The sequence below is a fragment of the Gavia stellata genome, chromosome 5 (genome assembly GCF_030936135.1).
Source record: "Gavia stellata isolate bGavSte3 chromosome 5, bGavSte3.hap2, whole genome shotgun sequence".
In the NCBI taxonomy this organism is placed as follows: Eukaryota; Metazoa; Chordata; class Aves; order Gaviiformes; family Gaviidae; genus Gavia; species Gavia stellata.
The window spans coordinates 31105279-31128045 of NC_082598.1; the positions used below are offsets into that span (position 1 = coordinate 31105279).

At 44.5% G+C, this 22767-nt stretch overlaps 1 protein-coding gene across 1 annotated transcript in view; it reads right to left on the bottom strand.

Annotated features, from left to right (window-relative positions):
- Positions 1-21624, bottom strand: part of KDR (kinase insert domain receptor) — a 32327-nt gene extending 10703 nt beyond the window's left edge. Inside the window, exons 1-21 of the mRNA XM_059817548.1 lie at positions 21573-21624; positions 20175-20265; positions 19465-19661; positions 18163-18287; positions 17668-17836; positions 16285-16424; positions 15921-16089; positions 14373-14484; positions 14116-14279; positions 13141-13297; positions 11922-12042; positions 11207-11315; positions 10116-10460; positions 9002-9148; positions 8717-8848; positions 6923-7029; positions 6385-6520; positions 6009-6113; positions 4658-4771; positions 3335-3423; positions 1458-1614 (exon numbers count right to left, since the gene is read on the bottom strand). Coding sequence (XP_059673531.1) covers positions 1458-1614; positions 3335-3423; positions 4658-4771; positions 6009-6113; positions 6385-6520; positions 6923-7029; positions 8717-8848; positions 9002-9148; positions 10116-10460; positions 11207-11315; positions 11922-12042; positions 13141-13297; positions 14116-14279; positions 14373-14484; positions 15921-16089; positions 16285-16424; positions 17668-17836; positions 18163-18287; positions 19465-19661; positions 20175-20265; positions 21573-21624 — 2938 coding nt within the window. The remainder of the gene's footprint in view (positions 1-1457; positions 1615-3334; positions 3424-4657; positions 4772-6008; positions 6114-6384; positions 6521-6922; positions 7030-8716; positions 8849-9001; positions 9149-10115; positions 10461-11206; positions 11316-11921; positions 12043-13140; positions 13298-14115; positions 14280-14372; positions 14485-15920; positions 16090-16284; positions 16425-17667; positions 17837-18162; positions 18288-19464; positions 19662-20174; positions 20266-21572) is intronic.
- Between the last annotated feature and the right edge of the window lie 1143 nt (positions 21625-22767).

Consider the following 22767-nt stretch of genomic DNA (forward strand, 5'->3'; position numbering starts at 1 on the left):
TGCAAAAAATCAGAAAACAGTCAAACATGCCCTTTGTCACGGATTGCACCCGTAACTGTTTCTTAGGTAAATGTCCATCTTAACCTTATGGCACATTGAACTGGAAGAGCAAACCAAGCCCTTTTTTGGCTGTATAATTATCACTAAAATAAACTTCAAGATGATACATTATACCCCAGGTATCCTTGCTTATTTCCAGAGTACCCACCAGTGGAAAGATTTGGAAAACAATCTCAAAAGAAAACCAACCAAAACCCAGCTTACAAGTTCCTAGGACAGGAAAGGCTTCCTGTGCTTTCAGCAGATGAATTTGGAAACCGATGAGAGGGAGGTCCCACCTAGTCCTTACAGGGGAGGAATATGCCATGGGGAGAAAGACTTGAGTTTGGCAAAAAGCCATGCTAATTTAGGGTAGAAGAAGCCTAACCTCATCGTCTAGTGACCTGGAGGAATAAGGTACTCAAGTATCCAATGAAGATACCTAGGCATTTAGTTCCTGCTGAAATAAACAACTCAATGTCTTTGCTCAGCTCTTGATTTTAAGAAGAAATCTGCCAAGAACTACAACACTGGTGGCTAAAACCCTCATCCCAAGGCATGCTTTAGGTCTACACACTTCTTACAACATCCCAGCTCAGAAGGTCAGTGGTTACACCAGAGAGGTCTGAAAAGGACCAAAATGGTGTGGAAATGCATAAAGTGCATGCCTGACATTACCTACTAGGATTGCACTGAAACCACAAGATCATCCTCCCTGTTAATATATTGATGTTTTTCTTTGCATTAAATGACTTTTAGTAGAAGTCAAGGTACAGGCAACTGAGCTATGGCCTCCATCCCGAGCGGTCTGATCCCACCGCTTGCTGAAATCAGCAGTCTCTGAAACATGTTGGCAGCACTGAACACTTTGTGCTGTCTCTGCCAAAGGAGAACATGGCAAACGCATCAGTGAAACCACTGCAGAGGGTACGTATATCCAGGGGAGGCTTTGAATGAGCGGATAATTCAGGTTTCCTCTTCCTGACAGACCACCTGCGCAGAGGGAAGGCAAATCAACCTCTCTGCTAATAAGCAGTGAAGCAGATGGCGTTTCATGATATTTAACTTCTGGGTAAACATTGAGGAAATTCAGTTAGCATCCTGGCGCATCCCTCTCTGCACTGCCTTTGGAGTTTCTGCTCTGGGATTTTCCCTGAAGACATTGGGATGTTAAACAGATGCATCTCCAAAAGGCAGTGCACTAAAAATGCACCCTTCTCAGACAGGACATTACCTGGGATTGGGCTGAGGGTTTTGGGATGCTGAACTAGATGATCCATAGCTCGGGAACTTTGGTCATTCAGGAAATACCCCACACACAGCTTTGAGGGAGCTTTGGAAATCACACAGTTCCTAATGTCCCTCATCAGCCTCCACCAACAACAGCTGTTCCAACACCAGGAGAAGACATATCCTACCGTCCTCCTCTTCCACATCACTTAGGGACCGCTCCTCCACGAAGCCAGAGCTTGCGGAGCTCTGGCTGCTCGTGATGCTGTCCAACCGTCGCTTCAGGTCCATGGAGACATCACCAACATAGTTCTCCTTCCCCTGCCGAAACCGGGCACTTTTGGTCTAGAAATGTGAGGGGAGGATGGGAGAAATCAGAAACAGAAAGCATGCCAGAAGCTTCCTCAGGAGAGGCAGTGACGATCCCCACTGTCTGTGCCACGGGTACCACTGAAGGCAGGGAGGGCAGCCCCACACTGGCATGACCGGCCACTCGGCTCCAAGCCAGCTCTGGTTGGGGCACCAGGCTGGCGCGGTGACAGTGCCGGCAAACTCCAACACATGGCCATGCAGGCTTACCAGCTTGAGCACACTCTGCCACTCCACAGCATGGCTTTAGCTGGCTCCCGCGTCCTCCCAGCTGCCCCCCAGCAACATCTCCACATGCTGGGGAATAAATGCACACTGAGGAGCTGGCCTTCTCAGACCCCTGGCTGGTGCCCACCACTTGTGAAGCACGTGTGGATGCTGTCGAACTCCCTGTCATACTCCTGAGCCTCTCTGTACTGCTATGGCTTTACCTCCCGCTGCTGCAAAGGCCCTTCTACTAAACCTCTACCTTGGCGAAAACCCTAGCAGCCCTCAAAATCTCATTTATTTCCTTCTTCCCCTAAGCCACCCAATGCCTCTAGGGAGGATGCCAGCCCTGCATGTTTCCATTTTCTCCTGCTTCGGTTTGGTGACACTTCTTCCCTGGCAGGGCTGTTTTTTTCCATTGCCAATTCCCATCCCCACCACTTGTGTAAGCAAGGGTCAGCACCCTCGTGAAACCCTGCCTCTTCCTTCAAGGCCTCTCAGATATTTGTTTATCCTTTTTACCTCACAAGAGGATGCAGCGAGTTGCCTTTGCCAATATAAATTAGTAAACAATGACTCCAAGGATAAAGAAAAATAACCCCCTGGAGAACCAACAAACAGTTTGAAGAAGTTCTTGTCTAACACGGCAGCTGCAGGAAGACTGAAGCTCAGGTCTACCAGTGCGGCAGATCACAGCCCAGGGGTCTCCCTCCCAGCTGTGGGTAAAAAGGGTAGGGTCCTGAGCGTGATGCTTAGTGCTGGGTACCCACAGCCGTGTTCTTCATCTGGCAATCTGACCCTCAGAGGGGATGGATCCTCCCAACCCTCTCCAGAAATCAGACCCCCTCTCAGAGACATCCAGAAATTAGTTTGAAAATGCCAGCCTCCAACATCCCCCTCCTTTGAAACCGGGGTGCAAAGAAGGGGTGCTGTGATGGAGCTCCCCTTTGCAAAGGACTTGGGAGGTGAAAACCTGAACGTAAACTCATAAGATACATCAATTTTACAAAATGATTAACAGCAAAAAATATGTATATCCTGGTTCAGCAATGAGCAAAGGGGATAGTGGAAAGGATAATCACGAGATAGAAGATACCTACAGATATCTGATGGATATATACACTAAGCAGGGAGTGCAGTTATTTAAGGTGGTCTGGAGCTTAACTGAGAAAGGAAAAAATTCAGGCTGATAATCAGAAAAAACTTCCTGACAGATACAGCCAAGTGTAGAATAATCTGCCAAGGGAAATAGTGGAAGCCCAGTTCCTTTGCACATTTTAAGCTAACAATAACAAAATAGCTACATTGCAGGGGCCAGGGGAAAGACTAGATGACCTCTGATGTCTTTGCCATCTCTCATTCCCATGAGAAGTACTAGATATTCAGTGTCCCCAGGGATTGCCACTTCTGTCTGCACTAGAAACAGAAACATCATGTATGGAAAAAACCCACCAAATCAAACATTATACTGTTAACCTTGACTCCTTACCTTGTATGGGACAAATTCACTCCTCTTGCTCCGTAAGTAGGCTGACAGATTTCCAAACTTGCAATATTCCACGATCACCATGAGTGGGCCTGTACAACACGTAAAGCAATTCCTTAGAAAGACCATTTATATCCCATCTTATCTCACAGCATAATTTGTGGGTAGAAATATGTACATTTCAAAAAGCATTCTACAATCCAGAGGTTTTTAAAAATACCAGAAATAATAAAAAAAATCTAATCAAAGCAAGGAAATTAGTCCTTTTCTGCTGTATAAGGAAGGAAAAGAAAGCACATACTTTTGAAAATCACAGGACTAATTTCATATGTGAAAATGTATAGTGGTGTGCTTATACTTAAAGTGCCAGTAAGTGCCTATGCTAATAGACATTGTAAGGATGCGACATATATATTTGAATAAACTTCAGTGCAATTAACCACTCATCTGCAATAAAGTACACACATGATTATCCATGCATTTTTGTGCAGGCAGTTTAAGTCCTAAAAACTCAGAACAGGAATCTTGGTTTCAGACATAGATGCCTTAATGTACAGTCCAAATGTGGTATTTCATGCTCAAATTGCTTATATAGGCATATGCGACAATGATGTATTTCCATCCTCGGCTCCAGATACTGGCCATGTGTATTTTATTACGGAATAAACAAGGAAAGAAATATTTATGGATTATGTTTCCTTCAACTACTGCACTTCTTTCACGGAACTTTACAAATTAAATTCTGATCCCACAGTAAGCCAACAACTCAGCTTCCCTGAAAAATTATTACTGAGTTACTTTATGCTGAATTTCTTCCAAATTACCGTGCAGTGCTGGATTTGTTAAACAAAACATCTGTCCCCAATTATAAAGTAAAATAGGTTCATCCACCCAGAGCTGGACTCCAAACAGCAACCTCCCCTCCTACACGCACACAGAGGCACCCACAGCCCATCCAAAGCCAGGGAGGGAAGTCACAGCTTGCAGTTGCACTGTAGCTGGTGACAAGAATAAGACCAACTTGTTAAATCCGATACTAGACTCAGACCCAAAGTATGTTACACATGGAGTGTCCACTATAAAAGAGGATCTGAGGTACAGAAAAGCAAAGGGACAGAACAACTAAAGGATGGAGCTGGATGTAAATCTCAGGGCTTCTGAGCCCTTATTCCACCTCTGGACCTGCTCACTCTTATCAGAATTTTTTTTTTAAAAAGGAGACAATTTCTTCCAACCCTTAATTTTGAAACTCAATTTTCTATGCAGCAGAAAGGGCAGAAATAGGGTTTTCATTAGCACCTTCCCACCCATTGAGAAGTTACTCACCTCCTGGCTTTGTGCAGGCTCCGAGTAAATTGACAACATTGAGATGATGGCCAATATGAATGAGGATCTTCAGCTCCGACATAAGTGCTCTGTGCTCACTATGGGTTGCACCCTCTGCAGAGGTAAAACAACACAGATCAGGAGCATCACAGACAGAAAGGTTTTCCCCTCCTCTGTGTTCTCTTCTGTTATTTTTCCAGCCCATCTAGTGAGAAGTCTTGTTGGTTGGTAGCCTGGGTCAGCTATGCTGTAGGACACTGATGAAAGCTAGACACATGCATGACAGAGTTGACTTTGCTCTGCTTTTAAACATTTTCCAAAATTTGCCAAGGGCAGTACATCAGAACAGGGACACAAATGATCCAGATTAGCAAACCTCTTTTTTTCCTAAAGACCTTTTGAGCAGTTTGTACTCTGCTGTTTGACCCTCCCAGCCAAGAAGAGCTAGAAAAATTGTCCCATAGCCATTGCTGGGGTCCATGCTAAGGGTCCAGTGGGTCCACGAACTAGGAGAGATAGGGCCAGGGCCAAACATGCCTAACCCTGCAGCCTCACAAAAAGCCTGGAGACATGGCTGGTGTCCTCATCCCGCAGGGAGAGAAGGGAAAGAGGAAAGAGCAGAAGCGGTGGGGAGAGAGGAGTGGAGGAGGCAGCTCTCTGCAGGCTGCCTGAGCACTGGGAAGCTGGATGGACAGGGCTTTCTCATTTTTATTGTCATTACTGCAAGCTCATCCCATTGTAATGAGTCTGCAACAGGTCTTTCCTGTGGTTGCGACTGCTTATACTGTACTGTCCGAAGTCCCCCAGCTTTCCCACCCTTCCTCCAGTACACCACAGGGTGGGATACAGCCCCCAGCTACTGGCAGACCCATTTTGCTGCCCCAGCTACATCCTCCTCAGGAACAGTGTGTCTGCAAACCACAGCTTTCAACTTTTTTGTGGCAATTGCGAGGCACTATAATATGATTTAAAGTAAGGAGAAAGCTGTTCAAAACTGCTACTCATTTTGGAGCATGCCTAAGCCATTGTCTGAGACTTGCAGAAAGCTCCCTACCAGGCTGCATGAGGCAAAAATGGACGTGTACAAATTGCTTGCAGGAGCAAGTTTATATTCTGAACCTGAGTAGATCTATAAAGTAATGGCTAAGAAACCACAGTCCCATTGCTGCAATTATCGATGAGGTAAAGGCATGTAATTTCCCTAATCATTGCTTCATGACTCCAACTGTTAAGCTAAACTTGTATAAACCATTGGTACCAACATTTTGATTATTTTCTATCTACTGGTTATAGGATTGCCAATTATCCCTGTATTGTGCATTCAAAGTGAAGTTTTAATCATCATTTTTACCTTTAAGCATTTTGACTGCCACTGTTTTGCAGGTAGCAGTTTTGTCGATCCCAAATGCGTCTGCTTCTATGACCTGGCCAAAAGCTCCACGACCAAGAGGTTTACCTTGAAGTGAGAAAATGAACAGGCTCTGATTTATTTGTCTGGCACAGTGGGTAAAAGATGCAGAATAAAAAGCAAATGTAAACTGAATTTGAATATCAGAAATGAACATAGGCCTGATAATGGGGAGAGGATGCATTGTATCCTATGGGACCAGAGAGCCCACCCAAGGGTCCTGCATCAGGGCAGCCCCACAGCAAGCCAGGACCTGAAACACCCCCAGGCACAGGGCTGGCTGCAGTATCACTGAAGGGCTCATGCAGTGAAGACGCACCTAGCTTTAGCCGGTCTCTGGGAAACTCCCACTTGCTGGCATCATATGGGAGCCGTTCGCAGTGCTCGTCTATAGGGACTTCATCAGGATCCATGATGATTGACAAGTAGCCGGTCTTCATGTCCCCTCCATTGGCCTGGAAAATGGTATTAGTTGTAGTTGCACAGATTTTTTGCTGGCGATGTGCAGGCAAAGTGCCATTTTCTCACTTTGTAGTGTTCCACTAGTTCCCAGAAATGCCAGGCTACCATTTCCCTATGCCATGTCATCATGAGTTCGATCATCGTTAATTACTTGCACTTTTAATTTTTTAATAAAGAAAACGAGCTGAAACATTTTTTCTCTTGTGAGGGCCTGTTCAATTAAAAACAAATTTCTGTGCCCCCGGTTCCAGGCAAGAATGTGACGGCATGGAGAGAAAAAATGTGTCTGTTGATTTAAGAACAATGGCAAGAAACAACACAAAAGGCCTCAAGTCAACTCTCATTTGTCATGCAAGACCAGTGCTGATAGGACAGTACGAGAATTTTTTCATTACCCGTTTAACGGTCCGGAGGATGATTACAAGAAGCAACCAGAAGAACATGGCAATCACTGCAGTGCCAACGAGGATAATGAGCTCCAGGTTTGTTTTCTCTTCAGCGCCTGGGAAGAAATAAATGAGTATCTGAGTGATAGTTGGAAGCATATTGGTTTTGTTCATTCATTAAAGTAGAGAACAGAGGTCCTTGTTCTGAAGGTTCGTTTTAAAAGTGAAACATGGAGCAAGGAAATGAAAGCAAACAAACCAAAAAAGGTTGGGTTTTTTATGTTGGAATATTACACTTAGTTTTGTGCTGTTTTACACACCACACAATTCGTTAGTATCAACTTTGTCCCAAGGACAGTATCTGGACCTTTGGCAAATAATAAAAAGTAAAATCTTACATTTTAAAAAGAAATCATTGTTTTGGAATACTCAAAATGAATGACTCTTTCTCCAGAAACCCAAAAAACCCCATAATATAGTAAATAAAGTGCTGTGAGAATGACCCAGAAAACAATCTTGTTCTTGTCTCTTTACATGCTTCACCTGGGGCATGAAAAAATGTGATTCTACAACAACACACAAAACCAAGGACTTATTTACAACATTCCTTTTCCAGTAAAATAGTCTCCAACAGACACCACTTGAACATCTATTAATGCGCAGGAGCAGCTGTCTTCTCCAGCTCCCACTTGCCCCATCATGCTCCTGTATTTCATCCCTCACACCATACAGATTTTCCTACAGAGTAGCCCACTTCATTGCATGACCCTGATGAGCTGCACTATAAATTTCTTGGAGTGAAACAGTATGTTCTACACAGATTTCCAACTTTTACAGACATGCCCCAGCCATATTTACCACATCAGCTGAAATCTGCATTGATGTCAGCTGCAGATAATTTCCAACCCACGTAAACATATTGCCCAACATCTTAATATCTTAATAGGACCTATAAGAATAAGAGGATACTGCTTTAATTATCTTAACAGAACAGATCAGACAATCACCCTGACTTACAAGACAGAGGTTTGTGAAGGATTCCGTGACTAATTTTTGCAAACATACTAATATCAAGGGCAAGGAGCTTTTAGTTCAAGGCTTCTTATTGCAAAGTCCCAACTCCTGGTAGAAAGTCCATCGTGGTTCCAGCTACTCAGACTACAGAGTAACCTCTTGTTAGGATTTATTGTTTATTATCGCGAATTGCATTTTGGTGTGCCACAATAGGACTAGAACAAATGAGAGACAGGTCTCACAAACGGTACTTTCAGAGCTTGGTGGACTAAGGCTGGACTCATCTAATCCAAGAACACTACCTGTTTTTATCACTGAAATGGGATGGCAATCACAACTGACTGCATAAAGCCTTCACTCTGTTTTTCTTAGATGCTGTGATAGCAATGATGTAATTTAAGAAGTTACAACTATTAAAAAGCATAGTATGACTATTATGTTACCAAGACAATAGAGATGCTCCAGGATACCTGCAGGGTGGGGTAGGTTCTGCTGTATAGGTTTGCATGTAATATAGACTGGCAGAGGTTTTTTTGCAACCACAAGTAAGATATAGATTCAGCTTTTGTTGAAAAGCAATAAACAACATTGCGGAGAAGAAAGCATCAGCCTCAACAGCTGGGATTATGATGGCTATGACAACACCCAATTTGAGCTTGATAGGAACGGTCAGGACTTTTCGCAAACCTCATGGTGTATTTTCAGATCTTCGATCAGGATAGCTGGTAGACTTGCCTTTCAGTGATCATAATGATTTCATGCAAAATCTGGAAAGAAGCTGACACTAACCTTCCACTGAAAAAAAAGCCACCGCTTTTCTGCATCCGAGGACATTACAGGCAAGGCAGGTGTATTGCCCTCCATCTTCTTTCCTCACTCGACGTATGGTTAGTGTTTTGTTTCCATCTTTCAAAACAATACCTGGAAAAAATCATGATTCTTAGTTATGCTATTTTTATGCCAGTTTGTATTAAAAATTCAAAATTAAACTTTTCATGGTGAAAATTAGCAGTGAGACCTATGAAAGAAAGCCCTTAAGTGACAGAAAATTTGTAGCACAGGAGCAATCCTCACCTGAATCTTCAACAAGCGTTTCGTTATTTTTAAACCACATGATGTTTGGAGGAGGAATTCCATTTGCTGTGCATGACACTTCTATGGTTTCACCAACGTTTGTTGTTTGATTTTCCAGATTTCCTACAAGTGTGGGTGCCATGGGCTCTGTTGGTTCGAAAATAAGGCAAAATTACTGACCATTTAAGAAAACATCCATTTTTGCAGTAATAGCACTTGATGACACTCTACATGCTTGGCCCAGTAACAAAGTCTCAAATCCTTTTATAACACCAACAGTCACAGCGTTCATCTTAAGATCATAGTTAAACTTCCACATGACATGACAAAATTATAATAGCCAAGAAAATTTTAACAGTATTGATGTAACCTGCTTTAGATAGCTTAATTTGTAACTGCTCAGGCTGCTGAGGGAAGAAGGAATAGGTGAGAAATTGCTTCCCTCACATTTCTATTTCCAGGGTCATTACAAGAAGTCTGATACTGCCAGTCCATCAAACGTCCATTCAGGACGGCCTATGAACATGCGTAGGTATTTTCCAATCTGCCTAATCAGCCTAGACATCTATGTCCCAAAGCAAAGTCATCACTACTTGTGTGAAAAGCTGATTATCAGCTTGCATTGCTTGCGCCTCAATACCAACATCACTTCATGACAGTTTTAAGTTGTAGACACTACTTCAAACCCAAGATTCAGTGACACAAAGCAGTAGCATTAATGCCACGAAGACACACATGCATATACAGCTAGAGGCGAAAAATGTGTTTTGCAAGGTAAAATTGAGAAGTTAGTGAGCTAAACACATGTCATTATTTGTGCAAAAGCCAAACTCATCTCCTTGCACAGCACAGTGGCTCACTCAGTGTTTCCTCACTGGTACTGAAGAAATGGTAAGTCCCTGCTGCCTGGACCAGCCCCAGACCTGCATTCAGCAGCCGTTAACATGTACAACTAACGAGCCCTTTATTTACAACAAATGGTCTAAATCTATTTAACCAACTGAGCGCACCATTAAGCCAACACATGCAAGACCTGACGATACCGAAAACTGACACTACTGAAGTTATTTGCACATGCAACCACCCATTTTGGTTCACAGTAAGAGATCCGTACCTTGCACAGTGAGGTGCTTCACCAGGCAGTGCTGTGTTTTAGCCTTTTTGTCCTGAGCAATGCAAACATAGTCTCCTCCATCCTGGAGGGAGATGTTATGGAGGATGAGCTCTAAGGTGACATTTTCACCATTGGTATTTGAAACTGTTGCATTCAGCTTCTGGAGAGCATTGAGGTTCTTGCAAACAGGCATGGGCAGCCCTCCAAAGGGAGTCTGCGAAGCGTGAGCACTGAGTTTGTACCACGATAGCTTCTCAAAGGTGAATTTGTCTGCCGTGCATTGCAAAGACATGTTATCCTTCTCTGTGAGCTGATTCCGAGGCTGGAGATTAATTTCAAGACCCCCTGCAAGTTAAAAAAATAAAAGAAATTCCTATTAAGTTGCACATTTTGCTGCCAACAGTAACTTGAAAAAGCCATTTTACAAATATAGCCTTATCCTCATCTTGGCCAGTTGTAAATAAGGAAACAAAACACTGAAAAATCAATCAGTCATTTATGTAAAGAGTACAATCTCATTAAAACCAATACATTTAAAATGGATCAAAGAAAGGCCTGTGTAATGAATATAGTTCCTCTTACTGTAGAAACTTCTGGTAACCTAAGATGATTCTTAGCACTATCTTAGAATTCGTTTTTAGATTTGGATTAAAATATTATTTCAGCATGTGAATATGGGGACTGATTTTCAAGAAGACAGAAGCTCTTTGCCACTGTTTTTTAAAATGTTAGTCTTAGCTTCTACAGTACATCTTTACTCATTTTGTGACACTACCGTAATTAATTTCTCTGTAGCTCTTTTAAGTGACTGCAAAAGCCCAATAGCAATCACTCTTGGGACAACAGTGCCCATTTTTCATCATTTTCACAGGACCGCCACTCCACTGATGCCAGCAGAACTAATCACTTGGCTGAAGTTGGGTGGTGACTTTAAAGGCTGCATTAGGAAAACCTTAGGAAAACCTAAATTCCTAAAGAATGAAAGGATTTTATAAAGGACAGGAATCAGACAACACTGAAGCACCTATCATTAGTGAAACAGACAAAATAACATTAAATTAATATGGCTGTCCTCAACAGGGTATACTTACTGGTCACATGAAAGGAGATAACTCTCTCACTTGACCCAGCTCTGTTCGTAGCCATACATCTATACAAAGCAGATACATTGGCTGCTTGAATCATGAGGGTGCTCACAGTCTACAAAAGAACAATCCAGCAATTTCATACCGCGTCAGTGCTAAAGTACGTACGTGAGCCTGACCACCCCAACGGCTCAGCAAAGTGCTCTGCAGGTATCTGCACAACCAAAAATCCCTCCAAAGCACAAATCCATGGCACAGCGGGAGCACAGTCCCCTCCTGATGTTTACATTTTTTTCCTGAAGTGTGTAACAGTCAGGCAAAAGAAAACAAGAAAAAGCAGCCTGCCAGGAGGCGGACTTCGGTATACGTGTTAGTAAATGCTGCACCCACAACTTTTTCTGCTCTTCAGTCTCTCCAGCTTCTCCCTATTACAGTTAATTGGCAAGATTAACTCACCTAACTTCAGACCGCTAAAAGGTAAGCCCTGAAATCTAAGTTATGTGCTTCAATGGAGACTCACTTTGAGTCAGTGTCTAAAGGACTTGAAAGTGTTAATCTCTGCCTATTGGCTTCAGTAGGTGCTTGGATGACTAGCTGCAAGTAGATCCCCAAGTTTAATGTTAGGTGAGAAAAGTCTCATCTCTAGTGATATATTCCCAGATATGTGGACTGCTGAACAGGGCTAATCATCACCAACCAGCAGAAAAGAAAATCTGCTCACCTTTGCTTTCCCGGCAATAGTAACAACTCGGTGCTTAATTTCAACCTGATTCCCACCCTTTCTCTCCGAGATCACTTTCCATTTCCTGCATGCATACGGATTGGCTCCTGAGCGAACTTTCCTGAGATATAAGTAGAGACATACGCATTAGACAAGATGAATATTCGCCCTTCAAGAAAGTGTTTTTGTGTTCTCTTTATAATATGCAGATATTTATCTATAAATCAGATGCATCACTGGCCACAGTCTGCAACTGGGAAGGAAGAGTATGTTTCTGGAAACACTTCTATTAAATTGCACCCTATCACCTTCTGAGACCTTTGTGCTCTGTAAAATAAGAACCCCAAGCCTAAAGGTGAATTTCCTAATTAATCTGCCTGTGTCAGCTCAACCAGGGTGCTTGAAGGGAAGCAGCTATTCTGGGAACAAACCTCCATTCATAAATGGATGATTCAAGTTAATTTAGTTCAAAGGAAGACAGAGAGACATAGAAATCACTGAACTCTCTACAAGAATTTCTTGAGGACAGTAGCCATTGTGTAGGAAGCAACCAGGCACCAAAGGAAGAAACTAGTGGAAATCATTTTAAAAACAACAACAGGAAAGAAGAATGCTTTTTTTTTTCCTGGCTTTTTTTTTTTTTTTAAAGGAAATCTGGGCTTATGGCAGGCCCAGATAAGGGAAGCTGCGTGAATCTCAGTCAGGCACTCTCTCTATCATTCCCCAACATCAATCAGTGCACTTCCTCCGAGATACACTTTCACACAGATAAAGAGCACTGTCACACTCAGCACTTGAGCGCAAGAAAAAAAAACACCACCAAGATCCGTAATTAGCATAAACAGCAAGTTTCCTCTGTTTGGGATGGAGCTTTGGGCCTGCAGCCCACGGGGATATCTGAGGGGAAGGCACACAGATAGCTGCGTTTGAAACCCCGCGCAAACCAAGATGCCCTTCAAGAAGGCATGATGGCAGTACACAGGTGCTGCCGGCTCCTCGCTGCAGGCAGCCCTTGCCTCTGCTGACAATGATGACCTTGGCAGAGCCTGCCTGCAACAATCTGCCTATTAAGTACAACGATCTTTTATTCTTTGGCCATTGGGGTTTCTGCTCGGTAATGAGCCTGGACAAGGGGTGCACCCATAAAAAACCCAACCCAACACAAACATCCCTCAAGAGCTACGTAAGCTGCTGAAGATGGCAAGGGCTTAGTACTCACTGGGGGCTGAAAGTGCACTCCTCCTCCAGCTGCCAGTGCCAGAGAATGGCAGCGGGTGGCGGGACAGCGTAGACGGTGCAGGTGAGCGCCTGCGTTGAGCCATACTTGTAGGAGTCGACGGGGGCCAGCAGCGCATTCTCACCGATCTGGGGGGGGACTGGAGGAGAGAATAGCAGGTTACAGCTCCTGCTAACGGCTCCCCAACGGCATCACGTGCACACATTAGACCCACAGCAACTAATTCAGGCCATGCCCCAAGTCCAAGTGCGACGCAGAGCATCTCCAAGGACATGTGGGAAGAGGTAAACCTGCCCAACACTTTGAAGGTTAGGCCCTCAAGGTGCAGTGCTTAGGATCTCCTATAAAGTCTCCCTTCATTACCCCCTGGTTTAAAATGCAGCCCTTGGACTCCCACCACCATGCCCAACCATTAAACGCATATTATTCCCCAGCCCTGATCCCACCGCATGTAGCCTCCCTGCCCTTTCCAAGACTGGCTGTCTTCAAAGCATGGGGGCTAGGCTGTTTCCTGGGGAGCAGAGAGGAGGAGGAAGAGGAGGAGGGTTGCACAGGGCAGGGCAGAAGAGGAGGGACAGCCTGCGTGGGGCAGGAAGGATGGGCGAGGTGGGACATGGCCAGGATGGAGCAGAGTGAGGGAGGACTCCGGCAGCACAGCCAGCAAGGAAGGCAGGAAAAGAGCAGGATGCAGAGGCAAAGAAATAATATACAGAAAACAAAAAAAACACCACCCCACACAAAGCATCATCACAACAACAACACCAGGAGCCTGCAGCCACTCAAGCACATCCTGGACCTAGGAGAGACGGGCCACCTCTGCCCTCCCAGGCCTCAGGTGCTCTCCTCCTGGCCGCCACCCCCACTAACATCTTCAGAGCTCTGGGATGAATTTAATCCTAAGAATGGTAATACACCACATCCACCCATGAAAGAAAGGTACCCCTGTGTGCCACTTACCATTCACAAGCAAAGTAAATGTATGTCTCTTCTGCATCTTGTTAGTAGGGTTTGTAAGGACAACAGTGTAATTCCCAGTGTCCTTTTCAGTTGCTTCAGTGATCACTAATGTGTAGCAAAGTTTAACTGTATGATTTGCATTGATGGCTTTTCCATTTTTATACCTGAAGAAAGTAGAGAGCGCTTTGAATACTTTAGAGATTTGCCTTGACTAAGAATAGCTCAGTTTTTCGAACACGTTGTGTCCCGATTCTTACCATTTCGCCTCTGGTGGAGGATATCCTTTAAACTTGACGGGAATTTTGACTGTATCACCTAACCTTGTCTCGACCACATTCTCCATTCTCTCCAGGTGAATAAAAGGACTTTCTGCAAAAAATTAAATGAAATTGTCTTTCCACATGGACCAAAGCATAAGTGGTCTCCAGTTGGGTTAGCACTTAACAGCTGATGACAAATAGAGTCCAGTGACAGGACACCACTGGTAAAGCACAGTTGGCTCCAAACTGGAGAGAGCTGGTGGGCTCTGGACCCACCATGAAAACCCAGCCCTTTCCCTTGCACAGAGGAGCAGGCCAGTTCCCCCATCAGAGAGCTCTGGAAAGCAGAAACAAGACTCAGCTCTTAGGACAGTGCACCAACTGTCAGACCTATATATGTATATAAATAAATAAATACCATAAAACTGGCTTGCTCTAGTCAGTCCAGGAAATAATAGTATTCAAAACTATGATGTGATAAAGTCAGATACTTTCAGCCTCTTCTCAAGTATGTATTTGAAACGTTGCAGTCACAGAATACTTTGAAATTATTTACGTTACTTGTTAAGTCTTAAACTTGCATTCAGACTAAGAGAGCGATTAGCCTTTTGGCTAAGATTTAGGATGGCATCAACTTAATATCTGGTACACTCACTATAGCACATGACCTGGTTTTGGCTCCTGAAGAGAAACAGAAAGAACCCAGGAGAAAATCAAGTCTATCTTGAATCACTGTGCCACATAATAAGTTTGAATGTTAAAAAAAAAACAAAAAAGAGCAATTCATATTCAGGCCCCTGAAATCAGACCTCAGGAAAACCAGTCTCCTTGAAAATATAAAACCCATTTCTGACTCAGTAATTAAAAATGGGCCATTCTCATGCTGGCAGTTTTTTTCTAGAAGTAAGCCAGTGGAGCCACTGGGGCTGTGCCCAAGAGAGGCTTGAGAAAAGGCTGAAGGATGTGGCCTCGTACTTATCTATGCACTTAGCCAAAGTTGTTTCCTTTGCATCATTTCCGTATGACCAAAACTCCATTTGATTCATCTATTCATAATGTAAAAGCTGAAAGTTTTATTTTCCTAGCTTCATTCATGCCGACCCAGACTCTTGTCCCACAGAGCCACCAGAATCTAGTGGAAGTTCACCTGGAGTGAAAAGAGGCAACCCTTATGCAAAGTTATCTACACAAATTCAGCTTCATGGGACCTCAAGGAGGTCAACACAGAAGAGGACCAGAGGCTTACCTCAGTTTATTTTATTTCCCGTTTTCCAATGGGATTCTACAGGTTTCAGTAACATACAAGATCCTTTAAAATGTTATCATTAGCTAAGCTTGTGGTACAAAAATAAGCCTATAGTGGGTACAAGAGAAATACTGTAGCTGCAGTTTGGTTCATTTCTGTCATTTGATTCATCACTGAGATGCCTTCTGCATCCCAGTAATCAATCCCAAATCTGATTCATCACTGAGATGCCTTCTGCATCCCAGTAATCAATCCCAAATCTGAAGCAACCAACAAAACTGAAGTGGAAGATGCCATACCATGGATAACGAAGTAACTGCTGTTTTTCATGTTCATACGGCCACTGGATGCTGCGCAAGTATATCGACCTTTGTCACTTAAGGACACGCTGTCGATGGTAAGAGTGCTTACAAACTTCTTTACTTCTCCTGCAGTAGTTTTTAAGTCCCTTATGGTTGCACGTTTTTCCTGTAATAGATAAAAGACAGAGGTGTTCAGGAATTTTATTGTTATTCCTCCTGTCACCCTTTGCACACCTGTATATACTAGCAATTTCTTTGTATATTATCATCTACTTTGTCAATATTATAAAGAGGGGAGTGACATTGTAACTAGAACAAATTTTGTTGTGATGTTGGCACCTTTAAGTTACTACGGATTTACCTTGATGGAAGGGTAGTCCCATTTAAAATCAATTCCTACATTCAGCTCTGTTCTTACAGTGCAATTGAGAACAAGTTTTTCTCCCACTGCCAGCTCTACTTGGTAGTGCGGGTTCATCGTCAGGTCATAAATTCGGTATCCTAGAGGAAGAAAAAGGCACACACAAAACATGGGGGTAAGAAGAGATTTCGTTACAGCACTCAGCACCAAATTTCCCAGGTAAATTCACTGAAACTCTCACTGAAACCCCAGCTACAAAGAGGCCCCTCAATGCCCCAGTGCAGCATGATGATGGGGGTACAAAGGAGCCTGGAAGGAAGGGATAAGCCTGCTTTGAGCGTGTCACATCTGCGATGCGCATCAGACATGGCGCAGCAGGAGGTATGCACCTGATCAGAGCCCCTCCGCCGGTGGGAGCAGGCAGGAGACAGTGACCCACACAGTTCCTCTGCCTTAGACACCTTCTTCTTACCCTTGTGAGACCTGAAACTGAAGGAGATACATTCCCACCCCCAGCAATAAGTGGGAATGTTATTAAGAATGACGGTCTGGCATTGGTAAAATTATCCAAAGTTTACTTTTTGCAATAAAATATTTAAAATATTCCAAACCAGAATATTCTGAAAGCAGAAATTCTGCAGGAATTCTGAATCTGCTCCAAATCGGAGTGAAGACTAATGAATTTGGTGAAGAAGCAAGAGCCTGCTGCACAGAGTAGAGGGTGGAGGGCTGCTATGTCTTCCTGGCAAGCAAGGCAAGACTGCCTTGGCACCAACCGGCCACTTGAAGTGGTCATTGCATCCTCAGAGTCAAAAGAGAAACGGCTGCAGTTTCAGCTCAGGCTTGAGCCTCCACAGAATCATCATGTTATTTCTGGGTTTTGATGAACTGACAAAATATACCAGGACAGCATAAACCCCTGCCAGAGTCAGGACATAGGTCTGAAGGAGACAAGCCAACCTAGCTCCTAGTGCAACCTTCAGATCCCCCATTCACTTGGTACCCCCTCAGAGCAATTCCCTCCCATCTGCAGCTGATGGATGCCTGCTTCTAGTTCCCTTCAGCTATGACGTGGATCCTGGATAAGTCAATAAAGTATAGAATAGAGTGATTTTAGGAAAAAATCTTGCATTGTCAGGGAAAAAAAAAAGTCCCTGGCATCTATGTAACACTAAAAATAGAAGCACTTATCCCAATGATCAACCAGAAAGAACACAATACATTGCATTTAAAAGAAAAGTAATATATATCACAGCATTCATTTTGCATTAGCTGCATTGTCAGTATTGAATAACCTTGAGTCCAACCAAATGTAATTGGTTCAGTATGTTGTAGCGAGCAAAATAACATTGGCTATAGAGAAAAAAAACAACTTTGGCTTACCTACAACTGCGACTATGTATATCACAGACTGATAGCTTTCATCATCTATTTTAGCTTCACAGAAGACCATGCCCGCATAGTTGATTAAATGACTGGGTATAGTGAAGCCTTTTTTATTATTCCACGAAATTGATTTACCATCAGGAACAAATATCTTTTCTGGATATTTCTGTTTGAAATATTGATAAAACACATTGTCAGATTTCAAAAATCAAACCCCCCTGAATTTTCAAGTCCAACATTTTCCATAACCGCAGGGACCCAGTTTTAACATCCTAGCTCAGGCAATCTCCCTTTCATAGGCCATCACTCTGCACTTCGAGAGTGCGGGATCATGGGTGAGTACAGTTACAGCACTCACCTTGTAATCACAGGCTGTAAAATTCCCAAGGATGGAAAGAAGTTTTTAAGAAACGTATTTATACTTCAGGCAATGTATTTATGTCACAGTGATTTCAACTAACTCTTATAATAATAACAGGTTTTTTTCCTTACCGCATGTAGAGATACATTGAGATTTGATACGGTTCCAAGGCACGGCACTACGACAGTTTTATTCTTAGTGATGTATACAATGCCAAGCTGATCACTAACTGAAGTCACAAATGGAGATCTGTAATCTAGAAGAATATTCATTTGATAAATGGATATTATTTGTCACGTGATTACAGAGGAAACTTTTCCAATTTTGTTCCTTTCCCGTCTATTTCTTCTCAAATCAGTTTTATTTTTTTCTCTGTGGTAAAACATTTAAAACAATGAGACTGAATAAGGGGGACATATTCTGACAGAAACCCCCCAGCTTTACAGTATCATTATTCTCAAAACAGCTATCAGCAGCAGTGTGCACTTTGGAGAATAGCTTCCTGCCACCACAATCTTTGTGCTGACAAAAATCTGATTTACCCTAGTGTGACTTTCCTTACGTAAGTATTACAGGGAATATCAGTTGAAAGTAGTGACATGCTACATTGGCTCCCCTGATGGCAGCATCCTTTTCAAAGTCAGACCAAAAAAATGTAAGTTCGTGATCTTATAAGCCAAGCTAGTCCGTGTATATAATAACATCCCATTTTTCAAAATGGTAACTATACGTTAACAATAAAAAGGAAACAGGGCGCACCAGAAAACGGGTATCAAGCCATCAGTGCAAAAAGGCAGATGCCTCAATGAATGCGCTTACTTAAGCTGACTGTATAACTGGAGGCTTTGCAGTGTCTGCGATGCTCAGCTGCATTCCTGCCAACACAACTAACAGCCTGAGTTTGAAAACTTCGCTCTTAAAGCCTGAATAGATTTTATCATTACAGTCAGCAAATACATGGAAGTTTATGTTTTGGGGTTTTTTGAATGGTATCAGATAATACAAATTGTAAAAGGGATCAGATCTGTTGTTTTTCATAAATATACAATCTCTGTAATCCTCCCTCGTATGAAACTCCTGCTGAGGTCACTAATAACTCTTCATTCACGAGGACAGGCTCAGAGTGTAGTGGAGATACGTATGCTAAGTTCTGGGTGGAGGAGAATAGCAGACCAAGTACTGCATACGACAGGTCAGTTCAAAATTACAGGTACAAAGGCTTTTCTGTTGATGGCAACTAGCATACTGGCATGTAATTACTCAACATGAAAACAAGAAAAATAACAGCTTCACAGGATCAAAAATTCTAGGATTAAGAAATTTTAATGAAATTTTAATGGTCAAAATGGTCAAAACCATTTTGAGATACTTGATACCCCTTTTTTCTCTTGAGGCTAGAGGAAGAGCCACCTAAGAACTGTATAAGCACTTACCTTGAACGTAGACATAAATGGTTGTAGCTGCCTGGTTGTCCCTGTAAAGGCACCTGTAGTCCCCTGTGTCATTGCCAATGACTTTGAGAAGAGTAAGTGTCTTGCAGTAGGGACCATCGCTACAGTCTGTCACAGCAATACGCTTCTCCGCACTGCTCTGGTTGCTTGGCCAGGACCACTCCAGTGGTCTCTGACCGCTGGGAAAGCAAAGGTTAGAGGAACATGAGCATGCAATAAGCATCAGTACCGATGCCAAGATGGCAAACCGCAATCCCGCTAGTCTCTATGGCTATGGAGAGGAACGGGCTTCATCCTGTCACATGGAGCATCAAGCCACATAGGATAAATTCACATAAATCGACCTCCTGTTAATACCTAGAAGGAAGCTACCTGAGATTTATGTTGTGCTGAATCTAAGTGACACAGCACCCAAAAGGGAGAGTCAAGAGCGTGGCTCACCAGCAGGCTCCACAAGGACCTGGATGACGCTTCCTCCTCCCGGACACCCTGTACTCCCCAGCTCTCCCTTCTGCAACCCTTTAAGATCGTTCCTACAGTCTGCCAGGGAAAAGCGAGGTGGGGGGCACAAAGGAAGCAGGGAGAAAACAAGAGCAATGACGGGAGAGAGACCGAATCACCTGCGATTCTGTACAAAAACTCACTACATGAATTACCCCCACCAAAATCATGCTGGACAGATTTGCCCTTACCTGCAAGTAATATTTAGAGTGTCATTTGCAGTTATTGTGAGGACATCTTTTTGAATGCTAAGGGTTGGCTGATCCAGAGAAATAAATAAACCTGTGAAAAAATGTATAAAAACCCTCAAATCAATGCAATAAACAAAGTAAATGCTACTCAATCAGAAAAGCTTCATATACAGCGATATGCAGTATGTTTTAAGCGGACACTTTCACATCACCTACTTAGCAGTGAAGGGTAAATAATGACTTTTCACACATCCCAGAAAGTTCAAAAACTCTGTCATAACAGGAAGCAAAGGCAGATGGTCAGGAGCTAGCTGCAGAGCACTACAATTCAGCCAGCCAGGGTGGAGTTCCTGTTTTCTTGCGTTGCCAACTTCAAGGTCTAACGAGAGGATGTGGAACATTGAAACGAAGTGAACCTTCATCTGATGATCTCACTCCCTGGGGAAAGGGGTTACCAAATTTTCTTATAATAAATTGAATATACTTACGTTCTTCGAGACTGCTGATGAATGAATTATGTGAAGAAGCTACTTTACACAGTTTGTCACAAATTCGAGATCCCATAAATTTATTTTATCCCATGATTTTCTAAGGTTACCTCTTTCCTCCTAAGCAGTTAGGCAAAAATCTATTTCTACGAGACTTTATTCATGCAAGCGGTTGCATTGCACCCACCCCAAGCCACTCGTGCTCGTGAAGGCTCCAATCTGGGTGCCCGTGCTTGCTCTGAGGCAACAGCCCAGCTTGCGTAACATTTGCCAGGACCACAGGGAGAGATTTTCGGTCCGCCCTGGCTGCTCCCATCACCAGCAGGAATCCCGCCTCACCAGGGCGAGCCAACAGCCTCAGCCGGGACAGCTCAGCCAGCTACGATGGGCAACAAGAAAGCGAGGCCAGACCGGGACCTTCCCTATTTCCCTAGTATTTCCCCGTGCTTTAATCACTGGCATCCCGAGCAGGATCTTTGCTGATGACAGGTTTCCCGCATTTGGCTCCAGGGACATTGTGCTCTCGGAAACAACGGCTGATGCTGGAGCCAAGTGACCAGGACACTACGCCACGGCAGGCAGCCCTCTCTGATGGGCCAGCACCGGCCGGCCAGACAGGAGAGGGCAGGAGGCCAGGAGAGGGCAGGAGGCCAGGAGAGGGCAGGAGGCCAGGAGAGGAGAAGACGGGACAGGAGAGGAGAGCAAGCCCGCAGCACTGGGCGCCCCGGGGCTCGCACTGGCTCACCCACCCTGCCAGCCCTGACAACCCCACGGAAAACCCGCACCGGCGCTGTTCCCGGCATCCGATCGTCCCCGCGCCCCCTCTCCTCAGGGCCCCGTGGGGCTGCCGGACCCCAGCGACTCCCCGACAGGCTGGACCCGGGGCACCCGACGCTCCCCGAGGGCTTACCGGGAGCCAGGCACAGCAGGACAGCCAGCAGCCGCGCCGCACCGAGCTCCATCCCGCGGCCGCTGGGCGCTGCGGGGCGCGAAGCGAACCCTCTGCCCGACGGCGCGGTCGGGGTGGCAGCCGAACGGAGCGGAGCGGAGCGGAGCCGAGCCGAGCCGAGCCACGCCGCGCCGCACCGCACCGCACAGCGAAGATGCGGGACCACGGCGAGCAGCACCGCCCTCTTGTGCCCGGGGCGGGGCTTGTCGCCGAGGCCCCGCCCACCCCGCCGCGGCTCCGCCCCAGGGCCTGGCGGAGGAGCCCGCCGGGCGCCGGGAGCTGCTCTCCCTGCCCGGCAGCAGGAGCGCCCAGGGCCGAGTGGCCGTCAGCACCGGAATTCAACGTCGCCAGGCTCTTCGTTGCGCGTGTTTGGGGTTTCTTAAAATCCCCTCAACAGAAATGACCCCAAAGACCAGCCTTATGGGGCACATGCAGTGAGACACAGCCATCTTCCTGCTGGCAGCCACTTCATCCAACTGGCGGTCTGGCGGTATCAGTGCTGAGTTCACAACGTGGGAGTCCCTGAATCATGTAGCGTGCACCCACCAGCCTAACTGGCCACATCATGCCTAATGGGATCCAACAGCTGCCTGCGAGAGCCTCCCTTCCCTCCCCCAACAGCCCCATCCAGCTCTCTGCGAGATGCTACCAGCTGGCAGTAACCATTCCCCTCTCACACCAAAGGTTTGGGTTTTTCCCAAAAATGAACCCCCAACTAGTAATGTACCTTTTAATCAAAATCATTAACCAGTGACTGTTGAAAGAGAAGTTCATGAGATAGTCCTCTGGGGAAAATAAACACGTGGTTCTTAATGTTTTATCCATACACATGACCGTAAAGCCTCTGGAGGAAATAAATACATCTGTGTAGATAGGTATGTAGGTAAGTAGGTAGATAATCAGGTAGATAGAAACATACAGCTATGTACATAACTACGCATGCCTATACATACATGTATTTCTACATGCTACATTTCTTTCATTCTACATTGCTCTTTCCCTGCAAATCTTCATGTAAGCCAATCCACAAATGACTAAGTTAATGAAGCAGTGATTTTATTTTGTGTGCTATGCAATTCTATCTGTTTTACTGTACTGGGGGATGAGTGTAATTTCCTTTGAAATTACACTCCTGTTGCTCACAGAAAGATACAGG